The sequence below is a fragment of the Zonotrichia leucophrys genome, chromosome 2 (genome assembly GCF_028769735.1).
Source record: "Zonotrichia leucophrys gambelii isolate GWCS_2022_RI chromosome 2, RI_Zleu_2.0, whole genome shotgun sequence".
NCBI classification, from domain to species: Eukaryota; Metazoa; Chordata; class Aves; order Passeriformes; family Passerellidae; genus Zonotrichia; species Zonotrichia leucophrys.
In genome coordinates, this window is record NC_088171.1 from 819559 (window position 1) to 839848 (window position 20290).

Here is a 20290-nt window from a genome sequence, read left to right on the forward strand (position 1 = left end):
TGTTTATTTTCCTTTCACAAGCCTCTCACTGAAATTCCCTATTTAATCTGAAGGATCCCTGCAAAGACTCCCCACGAGCTACTGGAATAAGCAAGGGAATAAACATGATGTTGTTTTAAGCACTGAGGAAGGGGGGAAAAAGCATCTTTTAAGCTGCAGTGAAGTCCAGAGAGACGAATTAAAGGCAAATTGGGTAATGTAAGTGCAGGGTAAGAGCAGGGCTCTGGAAGAGGAGCAGTGAGGGTCAGCCAGCCCTCTCTGTCTGCAGCACTGAGTCTCTGTTTCTCCTACCTGCCTCAAACCCTCCTGAAAACACCAAGAGTTCAAAAAGCTGCCTCATGATGTGCCCAGAAATATTCCAGTTCCACAGAAACACATTCAGAGAAATGACAGGTCAATTTAGTGTGAAGGCTGACGAGCTCAAAGGAGGGGCAGAGAAAAGAGTTCACATTTTCCAGGAGGTCCCAGCCTGCCCAGCTCTGCAGCCCCTCCCCAGACAAGGGGCTTTAATGCACTAACAGCACATTAAACCCAAGCTACAAGCTCCAAAGTTCATGGCTTGAATATTTTAACTCCCAGCTACTTGCTGAGGCAATTCAAGCCTTGCAGGACCCCATTAATTCACCCAGCTGTCAGATCCTTGCTAGAACAACTCCTGAGCACGCTGCAAAACAGAAAGGGTTTGTATTCCCAGTTTTTAAACCTCTCTAAGCCTCCCTGTTAAGCTTTTAATAGACTTCTCGACATATGTATGACTTCATTATAATCCTTTTAATTTCCCATTCAATGAGCCAAGCCAGGGACATCCCACCTCAGAAGCCAAGGCTGAAACAAAAAAAGAAAATCCAAGCAGCAGATTGGTGGGGAAGCACCATCCGAGAGAGAGCCAGCATGAAACCAGCGTTTTGTAGGCAGAAAAGGTCCCTGCTTTTCCTTGCAGCCCCCAGAGGAGCCCCCAGGGCATTCCCAGGCTGCAGCAGCTCCAGCACTCACAGCCTGTGGGGACACAGTGACACTGGGACAGCAGTGCTGGCATCCTGAGAAACTTCTGCACCCCTCATCCCAGAGCTGCTCCTGCACATCCTGACACCACAGGTGCCAGAATTCCAGGATGGTTTGGGTTGGAAAGGATCCTGAGCCCACCCAGTGCCATGGCAGGGACGCCTCCCACTGTCCCAGGGTGCTCCCAGCCCTGTCCAGCCTGGCCTTGGGCACTGCCAGGGCTGCAGGGGCAGCCTCAGCTGCTCTGTGTGTTACTCCCAGTGTTTATCAGCACTCCAACACCTGGGAAATGTCTTTGTGCTCTTTGAAAGCCTCAGGAGCAGCTCAGGAGCTGAGATTGTGCAGCTGCTCAGCTCCTGAGCCGCAGGAAGCCACAAATTCCTCATCTGAAAGAGCAGCAGGACCTGCAGGAAAAACCCTCATCCCCCACTGCCCCTGCAGAGCTGGGGAGGCTCCACATTGCCTGCATGGCCTCTGTCCCCCCAGCTGCCACATCCCCTTCCCCCAGAACGAGCCCCCCAAAGCTCAGGGAGGCTCTCACAGAGCTCTGAGTCACAGGAACTCAGCAAAGCTGCTCAATTATTCACTTGGCTGCTGTTTTCAGCCTGCAGCCAGGGAAAGGTGAACTCCCCAGCTGTGAGCACGGGGATGCAGCCCCCTGTGAGGAGCCTGCAGAGCTCTGCCTGAAGCCAGGAAGGATAAAAGCCTCTGTAAGCAAGAACTTGCACCAAGAGGGAAACGCACAGGCAGGTAAAGGAGGAAAGCCAGCAGAACAGTTCTGATTAGAAGAACACACCAGTAGCTGTCCTATTTACAAAATGCTACACAGAATAAACAGGTTTTGGGATAGTTTTGTTGGGTTGTTTGGGCTGGGGTTTTTTTTTAATGCTTTTCTCCCACAAATCTCTGTCCTCAGTGTTCTCCATCCCTTCATTCCCAGGCTGGATTTGTGCTTGGGATTGTCCCAGCCCAGGTGAAGAACTTTGCCCTTGGCCTGAGGTTGGCACAGCCCCATCTCTTCATGCCTTAAGTTCCAGCTTCCATATTTTCCAGATTCTGTCTATATTAGTATATATTATTATTATTGTACTCTGAAATTCATATAAAGTGTTAGTAAGTTTTCACAGCTCAGTCACACAAAACCAACCTTTTCCAGCCCCAGGACCACGGACACTGCTGCAGCTTCAGGCCCAAAAAGTGCAAACAACAGTGAATAGAGGAGAGCAAATTGGGAGGATGGGGCTGCATAACCTGGAGCTGGAATTGGACAATTAACCCCAGTATGTAAATGGACCAAAACTTATAAAAATATGACAACCCGTGACTCGGAGTCCATCTTGGGTGTAGCCTCAGGCAGGCTCTTGTACTGCCCAAGGTGCATCCTTTGAAGGCCTTTTAATCAATCCCTGCTTTATTCCTTGAGCACTGTCCAGGGATCCTCCTGAGGCATCAGCCAGGTCCCTGTGGGTGCCCCATCATCCCCTCCCTGCAGCTGGGACAGCACCCAGAGCTCAGTGCCACCAGCACCCAGAGCTGTCACCAGCACCCAGAGCTCAGTGTCACCAGCACCCAGAGCTGTCACCAGCACCCAGAGCTGTCACCAGCACCCAGAGCTCGGTGTCACCAGCACCCAGAGCTGTCACCAGCACCCAGAGCTGTCACCAGCACCCAGAGCTCAGTGTCACCAGCACCCAGAGCTCAGTGCCACCATCACCCAGAGCTCAGTGCCACCAGCACCCAGAGCTGTCACCAGCACCCAGAGCTGTCACCAGCATCAAGAGCTGTCACCAGCACCCAGAGCTCGGTGCCACCATCACCCAGAGCTGTCACCAGCACCCAGAGCTCAGTGCCACCAGCACCCAGAGCTGTCACCAGCACCCAGAGCTCGGTGTCACCAGCAGAGTGCCCAGGGTGCCCCAGCCCCAGTGCCAGGGAGGCTGGGCAGTGCTGGTGCCACCCCTGAGTGTCCCCCCTGTCACTGCTCTGCATTCAGACACAGAGCCAGTGACCACAGCTGAGTGTGACCACCCAGCCCCTTCCTCATCCCCCGAGTGCTGCACCCAGGAAACCCCTGTCCCTCAGTCTGGGGACAAGGACATGGTGTGGGACACTCTGCACAACATGCCTGCCTTCGAGGGACAGGTTCCCCATCCCTGCCAGCTGCAGCCATGTCCCCTTCCAGCAGTGCCACCAGAGCACAGCCCAGCACATTCCCTGCAGGGCTCATTCCTGGGCTGGCAGCAGGACCCCAGACACTCCCAGCACAGAACAACTCGGGAGGGGTTAGTTTGAGATGTTTATTAGGGACATTTATTGCACAGCAGTTACAGCTTCACATCATACAGAGCATTGCAAGGAGCAACTCAGCAGCAGTGACAACACCAGGGTGAGCAAGCACAGGGGTTAGAGCACAGCACAGCCCCAGCTGTGAGCAGAGAACTCTCCTGGGGCTGCACAGGACACCCCCACTGGGACACTGGGCTGTTTCCAGCAGGGACAGAAACTGCACCATCCCCTACATCCCCTGGCATCCCACCCCAGCACACCCAGAGCTCAGGGGCAGTGCTGCAGGAACATCACCCAGCCCCACAGCACAGCCCCCTGTGCCCACAGCTCCCTGTGCAGCCCCCCTGCCCACCAGTGACCCCATGGCACCACAAATGAACAGGGCACAAACATGGGGTGGCATGGGATGGGTGATCCATGTTTGCAGCAGGCATGGCCAAACCCTGCCCTGCCCAGCCCCATCCCACCCACGGGGGTGCCAGGATGGGCAGCTGCTCCCAAACTCCTCTGCCCACCTCACCCTGGCTACAAGGGACTCCAGCCAAGGCTTTAAAGCATTGTTGCCTTTCAATAAAGTAAAACATCTGTGGGAGTGGGAAAAGTGTCATATTCAGGTACCTGAAACCTTCCATATTTCATATTTCCATCTGAAATTTCCTTCCTTACTTCTACAGCTTTTGGGCAGGAGTGTGACACCAAAGCCACTCCCTAAGGCAGGAATTTGGGGCTGGACGTTTCCCTTCATATTCCCAGTTATGGCAAGGGCTTGGACCCCAAAATGCACCCCTCAGACACCAGTCTTATATTATTTATTCTCTACTTCTAGGGCACAAGAGTTAAGCCCACTTAAGGCAAAAGGTGAGAAAGAACAATTGGGGAGCCAAGTTAAAGTGATGCTGCCTTGCTTCAAAGTCACATTAAAAAAAAAAAAAAAAGCTATGAAAAGATCTTTGAAAAGAAAGCCAAGAAGGCAAGAATCTCCTTTTATGGCCACAGACACCAAAAAGCCAGAGGAGAGCACCCCAGGAGGGACTCACAGGTTGGAGCTGATCTCAGGTCACTCCCAGCTTGAACGATGCTGTGAAATGCCCAGAGTGGGGCTCCAGGGCCTGGAGCGTCCCCAGGAACAACAATGAGCACCAGGAGGACAAACCCTGGGGTCACTGGCACCACAGGGCTGGCAGCTCCTCAGGGGGGCACACAGGGGTGACCTGGCACCAAAGTGGGCAGCACAGTGCAGAGCCAGGCTGTGACTCAGCGCTGGCACTGCCACCCAGCCGGGCCATGGGAGTCCCACTGGGGACAAACAGCAAAGCAAGGCTGCCTGGCCTGGGGGAGCTGCCCAGAGCTGCTCTGCGGGCCCTGGCACAGCCCTGGCACTGCCCATTCCACCCAAACCCTGCTGCAGCAGCATGTGGGTGCCAGGGGGTGCCAGGCACTCCCCTCACAACAGGGAAATGCCATTTTAGCCCAGTGAAGCTCTCAGCTCTTGCTTTGGGCAGTTCAGCCCCAGGCTGCATTTGGGTTCTGCTAAATCCTTCCATCAGGTGTGGCAGGCCAAGCACCCTGAGCTACAGCACAGGATTCTCCTCACCCAGAACAGCCCCTCGCCTCCCAAAGCCAGCCTGAGCCTATCTCAGCTTAAACCCTGATTTCCCTCTCCAATTATCTCCTCCTTTAGTGTTTTGTTTCATCTATTGATGGAAAAATGAGCACTTTGTCTTTGGAAAGCTTTGCAGCTCTGTGGGGCAGTGGGAATGCCCCTGGACAGGCTCCTGGAGCTCTGGCTTAGGTTAAACCAGGCCTGTCCTTCTGGTGCTGCTGGAAATTGTCAGCAATATTTCAGCACGGCATCACATCTCAGTGCTTTTGCTCTCCTCAGTTTTAGCAGGGACAGATTATTTCTCATGGCAGGTAAATTCCATCCAAGGACTCATTGCCCACAGGAAGCCAGAGGTGTGAAGTTAAAAAAGGCAATTTCCTTCCTAATTTCTGGGGTTTTTGGGAAGGAGTGTGACACCAAAGCTACTCCCTGAGGCAGGAATTTGGGGTTGGCTGCTTTCCTTCATACTCCCAGCTATGGCAAGGGCTGGGACCCCAAAATGCACCCCTCATGCACCAGAGCTGATCCAGCTGCACCTCAGGACACCTGGTTTTCCCTGATCTGTCTCTCAATTCTACAAAGTGCTGAAATGATGTGAACCCACCCAAGAAAACAGCATTGTTACAGACCAGAACCTCGTGTGAGAGGGTTCCAAAGCAGCAAGGAGCAAGGCAGGTACTCTAAAAGGCTGTGGGGAGTGTGGGGACAAGGGAAGGGAGCTGCAGTCATGGTGGACCCATCCACTATGGAAGCACAACTGGAAATCTCAAACCTTCTCTTATCCAGCACCATGAAAACGGAGAGAAATTAAATTTAAAGGTGATCAAACCAAAAAATGGAGCTGTGGTGGTGATTTCAAACCAGAGGCACAGTGCAGTTCCAAAGCAGGGTGCACCTTTGTGCTTACACAGACAGAGGAAGGTTTCAACAAGCACTGCAGAGCACAGGGAGGAGGAGCAGGACGGAGCCACCCTTTGGTTCTTCTACAGCCAAGTCCAAGGAGGTAAAGCAAGAGCTCTGTAAAATGCTGCAGAGTTTAGAAGTGTAATGGCAGGTAGAAAAGGACACTGGCCTCGTGTCAGTGGCAGCCCCAGTGTTAGGAGACAGTCTAGGCTTCTAGGAGGAGAAAATAGAAGAGAGGAGAAGAAGTAGGAGAGGGAAAGGGGATGGGGAAAGGGGCGAGAAAGCGCAAGTGATTAGTAAACATCAGCACGGAGCAGCCCTGCACCACACCCAGCACGGAGCAGCTCTGCACCACACCCAGCCCCTCACAGGGCAGCGGGACACCTGCCAGGGGACACAGCTCTGCCATGGGGGCTGCGGGGCTGGCACTGGCACCTGGCACCTGCAGGGCTGGGCCTGGCACCTGCAGGGCTGTCACCCTGTCCCCTGTCACCTGCAGGGCTGTCCCTGTCACCTACAGGGCTGTCCCTGTCACCTGCAGGGCTGTGTCCCTGTCCCCTGTCACCTGCAGGGCTGTCATCTGCAGGGCTGTCCCTGTCACCTGCAGGGCTGTCCCTGTCACCTACAGGGCTGTGCCCCTGTCACCTGGCACCTGCAGGGCTGTCCCTGTCACCTGCAGGGCTGTCCCATGTCCCCTGTCACCTGCAGGGCTGTGTCCCTGTCACCACCCAGGCCCAGGAGCAGCAGCCCAGGAGCACAGCTGGCACTGCTCACAGTGTTTCTGTGACACTGCTGGGGACAGAAGTGCCATCAGGCTGGCTGGAGGCACAGCCCAGCCAGGGGAAGCACCAGATCCAGCAGGGACACTTCCCTAGGGAGCCTCTCAGCTGCCAGCACGGGCATGGACAGCATCTTGGGCAGGAGGCACATCCACATCAGCCATGTGACCACCCCTGACGGAGTTCTTTCCAGAAATTTGGTCGGGTTTTAGTTTTAAATGCATATTTCCTTTGAACTCTAGGCAAACATCCTGCAATGAAGAGTTGCAAATTGCAAATTACCCCTGAATTTTTGGCTCTGAACCTGCTGTTGGTTTGGCTAAGCCCTCCCTGACCCTGGCCTGTGGAGGTGGGCACAGAGCTGCTCCCCCAGCAGGACCCCAGAGCCTCACTGAGCTCCTGCTCCCAGCCCTGCATCCCTGGCAATGCTGCTCCAGCCTCTCCATTTCTCCTTTTAAGGAAGAGCAGGACTGCAGGGGATGTGCCCAGAGTGCAGCTCTGCAGAGCCCAAACCCAAACCCCAGGGCCAGGCAGCCACAGCCACGTCAGGCTCAGCCCTGCCAAGCCCTGGGCAGAGCTGCCAGGGCCTCCCTGCCTAAAGCCTGGCTTACAGCCTGGCCTAAAGCCGGGCCTACAGCCTGGCCTACAGCCTGGCCTAAAGCCCGGCCTAAAGCCTGGCCTCAAGCATGGCCTACAGCCTGGCCTAAAGCCTGGCCTACAGCCTGGCCTAAAGCCTGGCCTAAAGCCTGGCCTACAGCCTGGCCTAAAGCCTGGCCTACAGCCTGGCCTAAAGCCTGGCCTACAGCCCGGCCTAAAGCCTGGCCTAAAGCCTGGCCTGAGCACAGCCTGAGCAGCCTCTGAGCACAGCCCTGAGCAGGCTCTGAGCTCTGCCCTGACAAGGGAAAAGGCTCCAACACTCAGTGAGGCTCTGGCCCCGAGCTGCAGGGTTTGGGTCCCTGCCAGGGCTGCACTGAGGGTGTGTGGCAGTGCCAAGGAGTGCCAGCAGCTCGGCCTGGCTGATGCCAGCTCTGCAGACACAGCCCAAGGGCTGCACAGGATGCTGCTGCAATAACACAAGGTCAGTCATCGCCTTGTTTGATGTGATGAGTGAAGGGACATCCAGCAGTGCCTGCTGAGCTGCAGCCCAGAGAGAGCCACGTTTGGATGTGCCAACAGCTGCACTACCCCTGCTCCAGGATCAGCTTAAACCCAAAAAGAAGAGCTTTCAGCACTGGTTTTGAACCTGTAGCTTTTGAACCTGTAGTTTTAACACTGTTTAACCTGAGCATTGAACACTGTTTTAGCCTGTATTTGAACATGTTTGACCTGCGTTTTGAACACTGTTTTTAACTGTACATGAACACTGGTTTTCACCTGTATTGACCTTATTGAGCACTGTTTTCAACCGTAGTTGGCACTGTTTTAACCTTAGTTTGAACACTGTTTTGAACCTGTATTTGACACTGGTTTCATCTGTAGTTTGAGCACTGGTTTTTAACCTGTAGCTTTGAACACTGGTTTTCAATCCTGTAGTTTGAGCACTGGTTTTGAACCTGCAGTTTTGAGCGCTGGTTTTTAACCTGTAGCTTTGAACACTGGTTTTTAACCCTGTAGTTTTGAACACTGGTTTTTAACCTGTAGTTTTGAACACTGTTTTTCTGAATGTTTTCGAACACTGGTTTTTAACCTGTAGTTTTGAACACTGGTTTCTAACCCTGTAGCATTGAACACTGGTTTTTAACCTGCAGTTTTGAGCACTGGTTTTTAACCCTGTAGCTTTGAACACTGGTTTTTAACCTGTAGCTTTGAACACTGGTTTTTAACCCTGTAGCTTTGAACACTGGTTTTGAACCTGTAGCTTTGAACACTGGTTTTTAACCCTGTAGTTTGAGCACTGGTTTTGAACCTGTAGTTTTGAACACTGATTTTGAACCTGTAGCATTGAACACTGGTTTTTAACCCGGCAGCTTTCAGCACTGGTTTTTGCAGCAGCTGCTTTGCCTGAGCATCGCCTGCCTCAGTCCCCTCCTGGCTGCTCCATTTCTCTGCTCACATCCCTAGGAATCATTTCAGCTTTCAGACACAGGGAGTGGATCCTGCTGGGAACAAGCCCAGAAGCAGAGGTGGTTCAGAGCCAGGGATCCAGCTTGGGGCAGCAGCACCTCTGCAGTGTGCCATGCCAAGAGCAGCAGCTCTGAACCCTGCACACCCTGTGGAAATTCAGCATTTCTCCCTTCTCTCCCATGCAGAACCAGAACATGGAAAGCATTCCACAGGGAAGGGGGCAGGGAAAGAGGCCATGAAGGAATTGTGTCATGCACATCTCCTGTTCCTCTGGCAAACCTAATTAACTTGATGGCCACAGCTCCCCATCCTGACACCCTGCTCTGCCACTTTGATGTCACTTTTAGACACACTCGAACAAGAGAAGGGAAAAAATCAACTCTACCCCACAAAGAGGGAACATATTAATAAATTAAAAAGCTCCAGACACATAAAAGTATCTTTGATCAAAGTTGTTAACAGTTAGTGTGAAGAGTTAAACCTCCAAGAGTGAGGCAAATAACAAAGGATTTTTTTAAACACAAGCCAGAAGCTCAATACAAAAATCCTGATGCCTTTAATTATTCAGACCATAAATCTGATTGCATTTCTATCTCCTTTAGTTAGAAGTATTAATGAAGAGGGAGGAAATATCCTTAGAAAGATTCACAAGTGTTCTTAATTTCAGTTTATACTGAATTACAGAAGATGCACAACTTCCTTTGACCAGATTTCCAATGGCAAATGAAGCATAAAGATCAATTTTTCTATTCCCATCCTCACTAAGGACAGGAAACTCACTCACACTGAACCAAACTCTAAAATCCTAAAGGGAATTATAGCAAAGAGGTGTTTTAATTCACCAATTCCCAGGCAAACAGGCTCAGGGGGAAGGGAAGCAGAGCCCACAACTGACTGGGACTGAAACAGGACCAAGCTCAGCACCTCAGCCTGACTGGAAAGGCTTTGAAAACTTCTTTTCCAGGTTCTGCACAAGTCTGAAATACTCATCCAGTTCCATCACAAGCTTCTGGCAGTCAGAACTGCCCTGATGCCATGGAAGATGCCCCAAAGGCTCAGTGACCCCTGTGCCACTGCTGGAGCAGGTGTGGGGACACATCCATGGGGCCAGGACACAGCTGGGTCATGGCAGGGAATAAAAACTGCTCCAAAGGGTGAGGATGTGGGAAAACACCACAGAGGGTCACAGGGAAGTCACAGGACAGGGGCCAGGTCAGCTGTGGTGTTATGGACTCTCCAAAGCCATTTCTACCAGCTGCCCTCCCAGCACTGCCCATGGACAGAGAACATCTCCAGATCCAGGTTTTACCCAAAGAAACCCCTTAAACCCCAAAGAAACTGAAGCTCTGTTTTGCTGCCCATTCCCTGGCAGCCCTCTGAAGGCAAGGCCAGCCCCTGGGAGGAGAGAGGAGTGCAGACAGAGGCTTGGTACCTGTGTGATGGTCCTGCAGCCCGTGGTCGCCGTTCTCCACCACCATGGGCCCCGAGGCTGAGGAATCTGCAAGGGATCAACACAGGGGTTAAACTGCATGGATTCATCCCAGTCAGACCCTGACAACAGCTCTGTGACACTGCAGAATCACTGAGGGGGGAAAAGAGCTCCAAGATGGAGCCCAAGCTTTGATGGATCCCCCCTTTAATCACCTGGTGGGGACCCCAAAACCAGCACAAGAAATTATCAATTGCAGCCCTGAGCACCCCCACAGAATCCAGGGTCCCTGAGGCTGGAAAAGCCCTCTGGGATCACCAAATCCAGCTTGATCCCCTCCTTGTCCCCAGCACTGAGTGCCACCCCCAGGAATTCCTGGGACACCTCCAGGGATGGGCACTCAAACCTCCCTGGGCAAGGAGGGAGGCCTGAGCCCCCTTTCCATGGGGAAATTCCTGCTGAAACACCAAATATTGCTAAAACAGGGATCAGGAGAGGTTTAGAGGCCAGAGTGGAAGATCACCAATTCCAAAACCCAGCACAGAAAATCCTTATCACTGTGAGACTGAATCCATCTTGTTCTGACACTGAGAGCCACAATCTGAACCAGCACCAGGATTTAGACTGAACTTGGGAAACCTGGCAGCAGTGGACAAGGGGAGCAGGTGGAAGCTGCAGGATTTAGATTATATAGAAGAATAATTATATAGAATTTAGATTATATAAAAGAAGAAGTTTTATACAGTGAGGGTGGGCAGGCCCTGGCACAGGGTGCCCAGAGCAGCTGTGGGTGCTCCTGGATCCCTGGCAGTGCCCAGGCCAGGCTGGACAGGGCTGGGAGCACCTGGGACAGTGGGAGGTGTCCCTGGGACAGTGGGAGGTGTCCCTGCCATGGCAGGGCTGGCACTGGATGGGTTTAAGGTCCCTCCACCCCAAACCAGTCTGGATTCTGTGACTTTATGACCCTGAGCAGTTTTAGGGAAGCAGAACAAGCAGCACCAGCTCCTCCCTGGGCCCTCAGCTCTGCTGACAGTGAGGAAATGCTCACTGTATAAATAATAAAGAGACACACACCCAGTCACCTGGAGCTGCTGCTGGCCCCTCCTGAGCCCCAGTTTCAGAACAGAGCCACATTCCCAGGGCCCTTCAAACACAGCAGGGCTGAATCCAGCCCTCAGCAAAGCCAAGGAAAAGCATTTCCAGCTCCATCCGTGCTCATCCTGGTGCTCTGCAAAAATCCCCCTGACCTTGCCAGTTTATAGCAAACCACACAGCCCCATGCTCCTGGAGGGGCTGGGGACAGCACAGGGACCCCTGGGGCTGCTCCCCAGGCAGAAACAGAAATGGGCCTGAAACAGAAACTGGGGGAGGCCCTGGCAGTGCCTGGATCCCCTGAAATCAGGGGCAGTGTGGTTTAAACACAGAGTCACAGCTGCCCAAAGCACAGGAGGATCCTGCAGTAGATCCCTGAGGAACTCCATGGAATTCCTGCAGGAGCCACACATTTCATAAGCCCTGCAGAATCATGGAACCTCCTGAGAGGGAAGGAACCCCCAGGGACCGTCCCAGTCCAGCCCCTGGCCCTGCACAGACAGCCCCAAATTCCCTCCATGATCACATCCTGCTTTCCTTCCTCTGAGCTGCTCCTTGCACCCTGCACAGGCAACTGAGCTGCTGGGACGTTCCAGAGTCTGGAGGAATTGAATTTCCCCATGGAAAGGGGGCTCAGGTTTGAGTGCCCATCCCTGGGGGTGTCCCAGGAACCCTGGAGGTGGCACTGAGTGCTCTGGGCTGGGGACAAGGTGGGCACTGGGCACAGCTGGGACTCCGTGGGCTGGGAGGGCTTTGCCAGCCTCAGTGACTCTGATGCCACCACGATTATTAATGCACTAACCCCTCCAAAGTGGGTTCCCAGAGGAGCAGAAGGATCAGAAGTGCCACAGCTCTCCTTGGGAAGGACACAGAGCAGGTAAAATGGTTCCCTGTACAGTTTTAGCTTTTTGGGAAGACAAGCTTCCAGTAAAACCAGATCAAACCCCACCAATCCAGCCAGCAGGACTGGTTGTTATTTAAAGTCTCTGAAGGTCAGTGCCTTTGGAGAAATCAATCTGAGCTTGGTTTGCTGAAGGCCCAGTGTGAAAGAACCCAGCAACCTGCCCAGGGCCAGGGCTCCTCCCCTCATATCCTAAATTGCATAAACCCAAAACCATGTCAAGATGTTGTAACTACCTAATCCTCATCAGAATCACAAGATAGTATTTGCATCTGGCTGGTGGATCAAAGGATTGTTTTTATATAAACAAATTTCAGGCAGCGCTGGCTAAAGAGATAATCTGGAGCAAATGGGCAGTGCCAGCAGCAGCCCCTAATCCCAGGGGAGCACAGGGGACAGCAGCAGCCATGGCCAGCACGGCCCTGCAGCACCTGCAGCCTGCCCCAGCTCACCTGAGGGCACAGGGGGCTCTGGGGGGCAGGAGTGCCTGTGCATTTTTATCACAGCTGTAAAATGCTGATATTGAGAGGAAAATGTGAGTGAAAACACTGAGGGACAGAGTGTGACTCTGAACAAGGAGTGTCATCTCCTTCCATTCATTCCTTTACAATTCCTGCCTCAAAATCACCTGCAGAGCTGCCCCAGCCCTGATCCAACAGCACGGGGGGCTGGAGCCAGGCTGGAGAGCTGGGAATGCTCCCCTGGAGAAGGGAAAGATCCAGGGAGAGCTCAGAGCCCCTGGCAGGGCCTGGAGGGGCTCCAGGAGAGCTGGAGAGGGACTGGGGACAGGATGGAGGGACAGGACACAGGGAATGGCTCCCAGTGCCAGAGGGCAGGGATGGATGGGAGATTGGGAATTGCTCCTGTGAGGGTGGTGAGGGCTGGCACAGGGTGCCCAGATGTGGTGGGCAGCATTTTTCTGCTGTAAACCCAGCACAGCAGAGCAGCTGGGGCTGCCCCTGGAGCCCTGGCAGTGCCCAGGCCAGGCTGGAGCACCCTGGGACAGGGGAAGGTGTCCCTGCCAAGGCAGGGGTGGCACTGGGTGGGATTTCAGGCCCCTTCCAGCCCAAACCAGTCTGGGTTTGTGATGTAACTGGGGTTCTGTGATGTAACTGTGGGGCAGGAATGGGGCTGGACAGACTGTGAGAGGGAAACGGTTTAATGTCTCATCTGAGCCAAAAATGCAAATATCATCAGTGCTGATCTCCCTTTGATCCCTGTGGAACCGTGGGCTGTGGGGAACATTCTCCATCTCCCCTTCCATACCTGCCCAAGTGCCTGAATCCCTCTGGCTAAAGCAAATCCTGCTGCAAGGAAAGCACTTATTCCTCGTGTGGGAAGGGAGGGAAGAGCCAGAGGAGCCGAGGTGTGCCCGGGTCGGGGCTCTGCAGCTGGGACAGAGGGCAGCAGGGCCAGCAGAGCCACCTCGTGGTGACACCTCTGTCCCAGAGCCACCGCTGGGATTGGTGCAGTCAATCCTGCACATCCCTCCTGGCAGGCAGGGCTGGGTCCTGCAGGGCTCAATCCCACGGGAATGGGGCCCAGGGAGCCCCCCCAGCCCTGGGGAGGGGAGGGCAGGGCAATGAACCCCGGGCTCAAGGACAGATTAATACATGGAATAAAATAATGGAATTATAATAGTGAAAAGAGAGGGGCATTGCTCAGCCTGGAGAAAAGGGGGATCAAGGGAAACCCTGTGGCTCTGCACAGCTCCTGCCAGGAGGGGACAGCCAGGGGGATTTGGGATCTTATCCCAGGGAGCAGGGACAGGAGCAGAGGGAACGGCCCCAGGCTCAGGTTGGAAATTGGGAACCATTATTTCCTGGAAGGGGCTCTCCAGATGTGGCCCAGCTGCCCAGGGCAGGGGGGAGCCCCCATCCCTGCAGGGATTTAAATCCCAGTGGATGTGGCACTTGGGGACAGGTCAGGGTGGCCCTGGCAGTGCTGGGCATGGTTGGACTCCGTGGTCTCTGAGGGCTTTTCCAACCTCAGCAATTCCCTGATTGTGTGGATAAAACCCAAGAGGAACCAGGGGTGCCCAATGCCCTGGGTCAGCAGGCCCTGAGCAATGCCCAGCCCGTCCCAGCAAGCTCCTGGCCACCTCTCCCAGTCCACACTGGGCAGGATGTGATGCCCCAGTGCTGTGGGACATCCCCTGGCCAGGTGGGATCATGCCCCCTTGGCACTGCCTGGCCTGCAAGGCAACCCTCACATCAACCCAGGTGTCAACACATCCCATGCCACTCGAACCAGCCTGCCAGCAGGAAAACAACCACCCAGCCAGACAACTCCTCACACAAAATCCCGGTAGCTCACCAACTGGGCAGGCAGTGCCCAACTGAGCAGGGGGCACATCCCAGCACAGGCACAGGGCTCCCCTTTGCCCCCACCGGCATCCACCGGACAATCCCCCAAAAATCCTATCAGGGAAAGCCACCAGGGCACATTCCAAGGACCACGCAGGGACACAATTCCACACTCCCACCAGGGACACAATTCCCACACAGGACACAATCCAAACATTCCCCCAGGCCATTTCCGACCAGGACAATTCCCCCAGGACACAATTCCCCACCAGGAACACAATTCCCCACCAGGGACACATTCAAGGATTCCTGAAGCACAGGACACAATTCCCCACCAGGGACACAATTCCACACCAGAAACACAATTCCCGGTCAATTCCCACAGGACACAATTCCCACCAGGACACAATTCCTCACCAGGACACAATTCCCACCAGGACACAATTCCACACAGGGACACATTCTCACCGGACACAATTCCTCCACTCAAGGGACACAATTCCTCACCAGGGACACAATTCCCCACCAGGGACACAATTCCTGACCAGGGACACAATTCCACCAGGGACACAATTCCACACCAGGGACACAATTCCACACCAGAAACACAATTCCTCACCAGGGACACAATTCCTCACCAGGAACACAATTCCACACCAGGAACACAATTCCACACCAGGGACACAATTCCACACCAGGGACACAATTCCACACCAGAAACACAATTCCTCACCAGGAACACACAATTCCTGACCAGGGACACAATTCCCCACCAGGAACACAATTCCTCACCAGAAACCAGGAACAATTCCACCAGAACACAGACAATCCTAGGACCATCACTGCACAGACAATCCTGCTCCTCACATCACCTGAAACTCCCCAGGAGCTCTGCTGCAAATCATGAACCCTCCCAGTGTTTTCCTTTCCCTGGAATGTGCTCCCATCTGAAATCCCATCATCCCAGCACATCAGCACCTGAATGAAAGTGCTGCTGCAGCCTCCAGGATTTCCTGGGAGCTCCAGAGGGCCCTGAGAGCCTTGGAATTGCCAAGGAAAGCAGGCAGCACACAGCCCTTGCTGTTATGTAAGGCCCACAAGGTCAAAAAGGATTATCCCAGAATTTGCCAAATTACCACGTCCAGCCAGGTGTGAGGAAGAGCAAACCCATTTCTCCCTGGTGTTTTAGGAGTTAACATTATTAAAGCTTTGTTCTAGGACAGATTTTTAGTGCTCATCACAGGTCCCTGCTCTTCTCCCCTCTCTGTACTCACCCAGCCCAGGCTGGGGCCCAGCTCAACATTAAACTCTCCCAATCTGGCTCCTGGGTTTAGGAACAAAAGTGAAAGAAAACCCTGGAGCAGAGCTGGAGCAGCTAAAGCCTGACAGGACGGAGGATTAAACCTCTTCTGACTGGGCAAAGACAATCTGAGGAGCACAGACCGTGATGTCAGAACACATTTGTGCCTTTTAACATAAATAAATGAACGAGTGGAGGCTGCAGAGCCTGAGCTCTGCAGGCTGCTCCTCTCCCTCAGGAAAGCCAGGCTGTCTGGAGCCAGGGACATGGAACTCTGTCTGCTATGCCCCAAAAACCTGGGCTCACACTCAAACACGGAACTGCAACACCAAGACCCCCTCAGGAGCCTGCAAACCTCACCCAGAGCTCATTTATTTATTCTGGAGCCTCAAGAAATGAAACTCATTCACTTTACTGCCTTTTTAAACTGTTACAAATCTTAAATAAACTTCATGGAAGGAACAGGTATCTGTTTTTCCCTGGATATTACAGACTTCTATTCCAACTCCACACCCACAATCCCAGTTCTGTAATTCCATTTTGGGAGCTTCTCCACAGCCCCAGGTCAATGCAGTGTTCTCTTGGGGGTCAGAAAATCTGAACCAGAAAATCTGAAATTCTCAGCAGCCAGGGTACCCTCAGCACTTCAGGGAAAAACAGATCAGAGAAATGAAGACATTCCAGGACCAAATCCTGAGCCTGGCCTGTGGTTACTGACCCTGATTTAGGCTTCAGTCCTCCCCTGCTGGTCCAGGCTGGGAAAGCTGAACAGCTCCACTCAACAACTCCTCCATCTCCTCACCAGGGTCTCGTCTGCATCTTGCCAAAGGTTTAGATCATGCTCCTGACTGCTCTCCAGCTCTCCCAAAAAAGGGAAAAACCAATCTCCAAAGCAAGAGTAACAAACTGCATCCCCCCCTTGCCATGGAGGAGGAAACGAGCTCTGCTCAAGCAGCCCCAGGATGGGCTGCAGAGAGGGGAGAGAGGGGCTGGGAAAGTCAGGAGAGCCCAGAATCCCTGAATTACTGAGGCTGGCAAAGCCCTCCCAGCCCCCTGAGCCCCAGCTGTGCCCAGTGCCCACCTTGTCCCAGCCCTGAGCACTCAGTGCCACCTCCAGGGACCCTGGGACACCCAGGGATGGGCACTGCAAACCTCCCTGGGCAGCTCCTGCCAATATTGAATAACCCTTTCCATGAAGGAATTCCTCCCGAAATTCTGCTTCTTCCCCTCAGTATTTGTGCCTGAGCTCTCACAGTTTTAATTACTGAGCAAAGCCAAAAGGCCTCGTTACCCCCAAGGTTCTGGAGTTATGTGGAATAATGAGTTGGGACAGTGATGCCTTCAAAAATAGAAAGTTAAACCCCAAGGTATCAATAGCAATGTCTATGGATACACAGCTGGCAGAACACACTTAAGGGCCTTGTATTTTACACCAATATTGTGTAATGATTTTAGCAGAGAAATCCTGTGCTGAGATGGTTCAGGATCTGCAGCTTCTACAACAAAGGATTGCTTTAAAATACTCTCAAATCATAAACAAGGTGTTAACAAGTCCTCATGTTTCTCTGCTTCTGCAATGCTATAATAAAAATAAAATAAATAATACACATGTGCCAAGTTTTGTAATAATCCCTTTACCCATCCCTCCTGCTCCTTTGGTGCCATTTAATAACTGTGTCAGCAAGGAAAATTCAAGGTTACTGTATTACAAGTTACAAAATGCAATTTTCTGTATTACAAGGACTTCAAATCAAAGCAAATAAATGCCTTGAACAGAGCAGAACTCTCCATGCTGTGGTCCTGGAGGTTCTGTTCATTCTGAGGAATCACATCCCACCTTCCTCAACACTGATGAGCAGCAGCATTAAAGCAAAAAAAGAGAAAACTTCTTCTGAAGGAAGTCATCAGGTTACCAAAGGTTTTTCTCTTCTTGACCACAGATCAAGGCCACAAAACAAATAAAATCATCAAGGCACTGCTGTCCCAGAGACAATTCCCACTTGGGCAGGGAGGGAAGAGCACACAAGGAAAGGGAGCAATAATTTAAATTGTTCACTGGGGAAGAAACCCATTGCATGACCCCAAATCTCACACAGGGAAGCATCTGTTTAAAAATCTTTTCCTGCAGAGTTTTTGATAAAGTTCTCAACACAAATGAATTGGTGATGTTCCACCTCAAACTCCTGGGGCAGTTCTGGGGTTCTCAGGTCCAGGACAGACCCTGGGGCTGGAGGGTGTCCAGGGAAAGGAATGGAGTTGGGCAGGGGCTGCAGAATCCCTGAGGGAGCTGGGAAGGGGCTGCAGAATCCCTGAGGGAGCTGGGAAGGGGCTGCAGAATCCCTGAGGAGCTGGGAAGGGGCTGCAGAATCCCTGAGGAGCTGGGCAGGGGCTCAGCCTGGAGCAAAGGAGGCTCAGGGGCCCTTGTGACTCTGCACAGCTCCTGCCAGGAGGGCACAGCCGGGGGGATTTGGGATCTTATCCCAGGAAACAGGGACAGGAGCAGAGGGAACGGCCTCAAGGGCAGGTTCAGGTCGATATTGGGAATATTCCTCCTAGAAAGGTTCTCCAGCCCTGGCCCAGCTGCCCAGGGCATGGTGGAATCCCCATTGCTGGAGGGATGTGACATCCCTGTGGATGTGGCACTTGGGGACATGGTCAGGGGTGGCCTTGGCAGTGCTGGGTTTGATGATCTCCAAGATCTTTTCCAACCTTAATGATTCCATGACTCTAAATAGCAGCTGGGCTGGAAAGTGCTCAGCAGCAGCAGCAGCAGAGGCTGCAGCATGTTTTGTGCCATGCACACAACCAGCACAGCCAAAGAAATCCAAGTAAATAAAGCTTTGGGTCAGAACATGGGATTCTGCTGTCAAACATTTGGGAGATGATGAACATTCCCATCTTCCAGTTCACCATCCACCTTTCCTGCTTGGCTCTCCCACCCCCCAGAGTGGGGGCACCTTGCACAGCTCTGCTGTTTTGGGACACTGTTTGTGGAATTTGGTCAGTGCTTCCTCTGAGAGCCCCAAAAGCACCAACCCCAAACATGAGTGTAAAGCAGAGCCTCTCCCTAAACGGGGTGGCCAGCAGGGAGAGGCTGTTCCACAGGGCAAAAAGCAACAAACAGGGCTTGACCTCAGTCGTGGCTTTTGCCATAAGCCTGTCAGACTGAGGCCAGCAGCAGAGCAGCTCCTGTCCCAGCAGTGTCACAGCGAGCACAGATGTCCCAGCTGTACCAGCGGCACTTTTGGGGACACTTGGGGCACTTACGTTCCACGGCAATGCCGTCCACGTGGCCTTTGCTTTTGGGCTCCTGGGAGCCAGGCCTGGCCTGCTCCTCATCGTCCAGCAGGGGCACGTAGTCTGTCTTGTCCACAGTCTCCCCCACCACGTCATCAAACTTCTCAGCCTCCAGCGTGGCGATGAAATCTCTCTTCACCTCCTCCTCCACGTCCGGGGGCGGCTCCGTCAGAGCGTCGGCCAGGCTCAGGGAGTGGTCCAGCTCAGCCATGCCTGAGCACCTGCAACAGCCAGGGAGAGAGGGAGCTCCATCAGACACCTCTGGGCACTGCACATCCCCTGTGCCTGTGCACCAACCCTTTGTGCAGGGCTCAGTAACCCCCAGATGTTCCTAAACCCCCATTTCCCCTGTGCACCAACCCTTTGTGCAGTGCTCAGTAATTCCCAGATGTTCCTAAACCCCCTATTCCTGTGCACCAACCTTGTCAGTGCTCATAATTCACAGTTCCTAAACCTCCAATTCCTGTGCACCAAACCTTTGTGCAGTGCTCAGTAATTCCCACATGTTCCTAAACTCCCCCCAATGTTCCCTGTGCACCAAACATTTGTGCAGTGCTCAGTAATTCCCAGATGTTTCTAAACACCACCATGTCCTGTCCTGTGCACCAAACCTTTTGCAGTGCTCAGTAATTCCAATGTCCTAAACCTCCCCAAAGTCCCCTGTGCACCACCTGGCAGTGCTCAGTAACCCAGTTCCTAAACCCCCAGTCCCTGTGCTGCCACTAACTTGGCGTGCTCAGTAATTCCCAGATGTTCCTAAACCCCCCATGTCCCCTGTGCCTGTGCACCAAACCTTTGTGCAGTGCTCAGTAATTCCCAGATATTCCTAAATCCACCATGTCCCCTGTGCACCAAATGTTTCTGCAGTGCTCAGTAACCCCCAGATGTTCCTAAACCCCCCATGTCCCCTGTGCCTTCACACCAACCCTTTGTGCAGTGCTCAGTAATTCCCAGATGTTTCTAAACCCCACCATGTCCCCTGTGCACCAAACATTTGTGCAGTGCTCAGTAACCCCCACATGTTCCTAAACCTCCCCCCCAGTGGATCAGAAATAAACTGGGATCAGAAATAAACTGGGATCATCTAAAGCAGGTTTAGCTCGTGGATGTGACATTTATGGGGTCTTTTATCAGAACCTTGAATAAAAAATGTAAAAAATAAGGCCCAGCACCTGGCCAAGGCAGCCATGGTGTGATACTGCCCTGGAATCCAGACAGGAAAACAGAGAGAGCTCTATCAGACATCTCTGGCCACTGCACATCTCCTGTGCCTGCACACCAAACCTTTGTGCAGTGCTCAGGAACTCCCAGATGTTCCTAAACCCCCC

General features: G+C 53.0%; 1 protein-coding gene across 8 annotated transcripts in view; it reads right to left on the minus strand.

Annotated features, from left to right (window-relative positions):
* Nucleotides 1–20290, minus strand: part of MAP4 (microtubule associated protein 4) — a 155690-nt gene that overhangs the window by 82176 nt on the left and 53224 nt on the right. For all 8 annotated transcript variants that reach the window (XR_010439036.1, XR_010439035.1, XM_064703711.1 and 5 more), the window contains 2 exons: nt 18933–19183; nt 10070–10135 (listed from right to left, as the gene is read on the minus strand). Coding sequence is in view for 6 of the 8 variants with exons in the window: in XM_064703711.1 (XP_064559781.1) it covers nt 10070–10135; nt 18933–19173 (307 nt within the window). In the remaining 2 variants the exon portion in view is untranslated. The remainder of the gene's footprint in view (nt 1–10069; nt 10136–18932; nt 19184–20290) is intronic.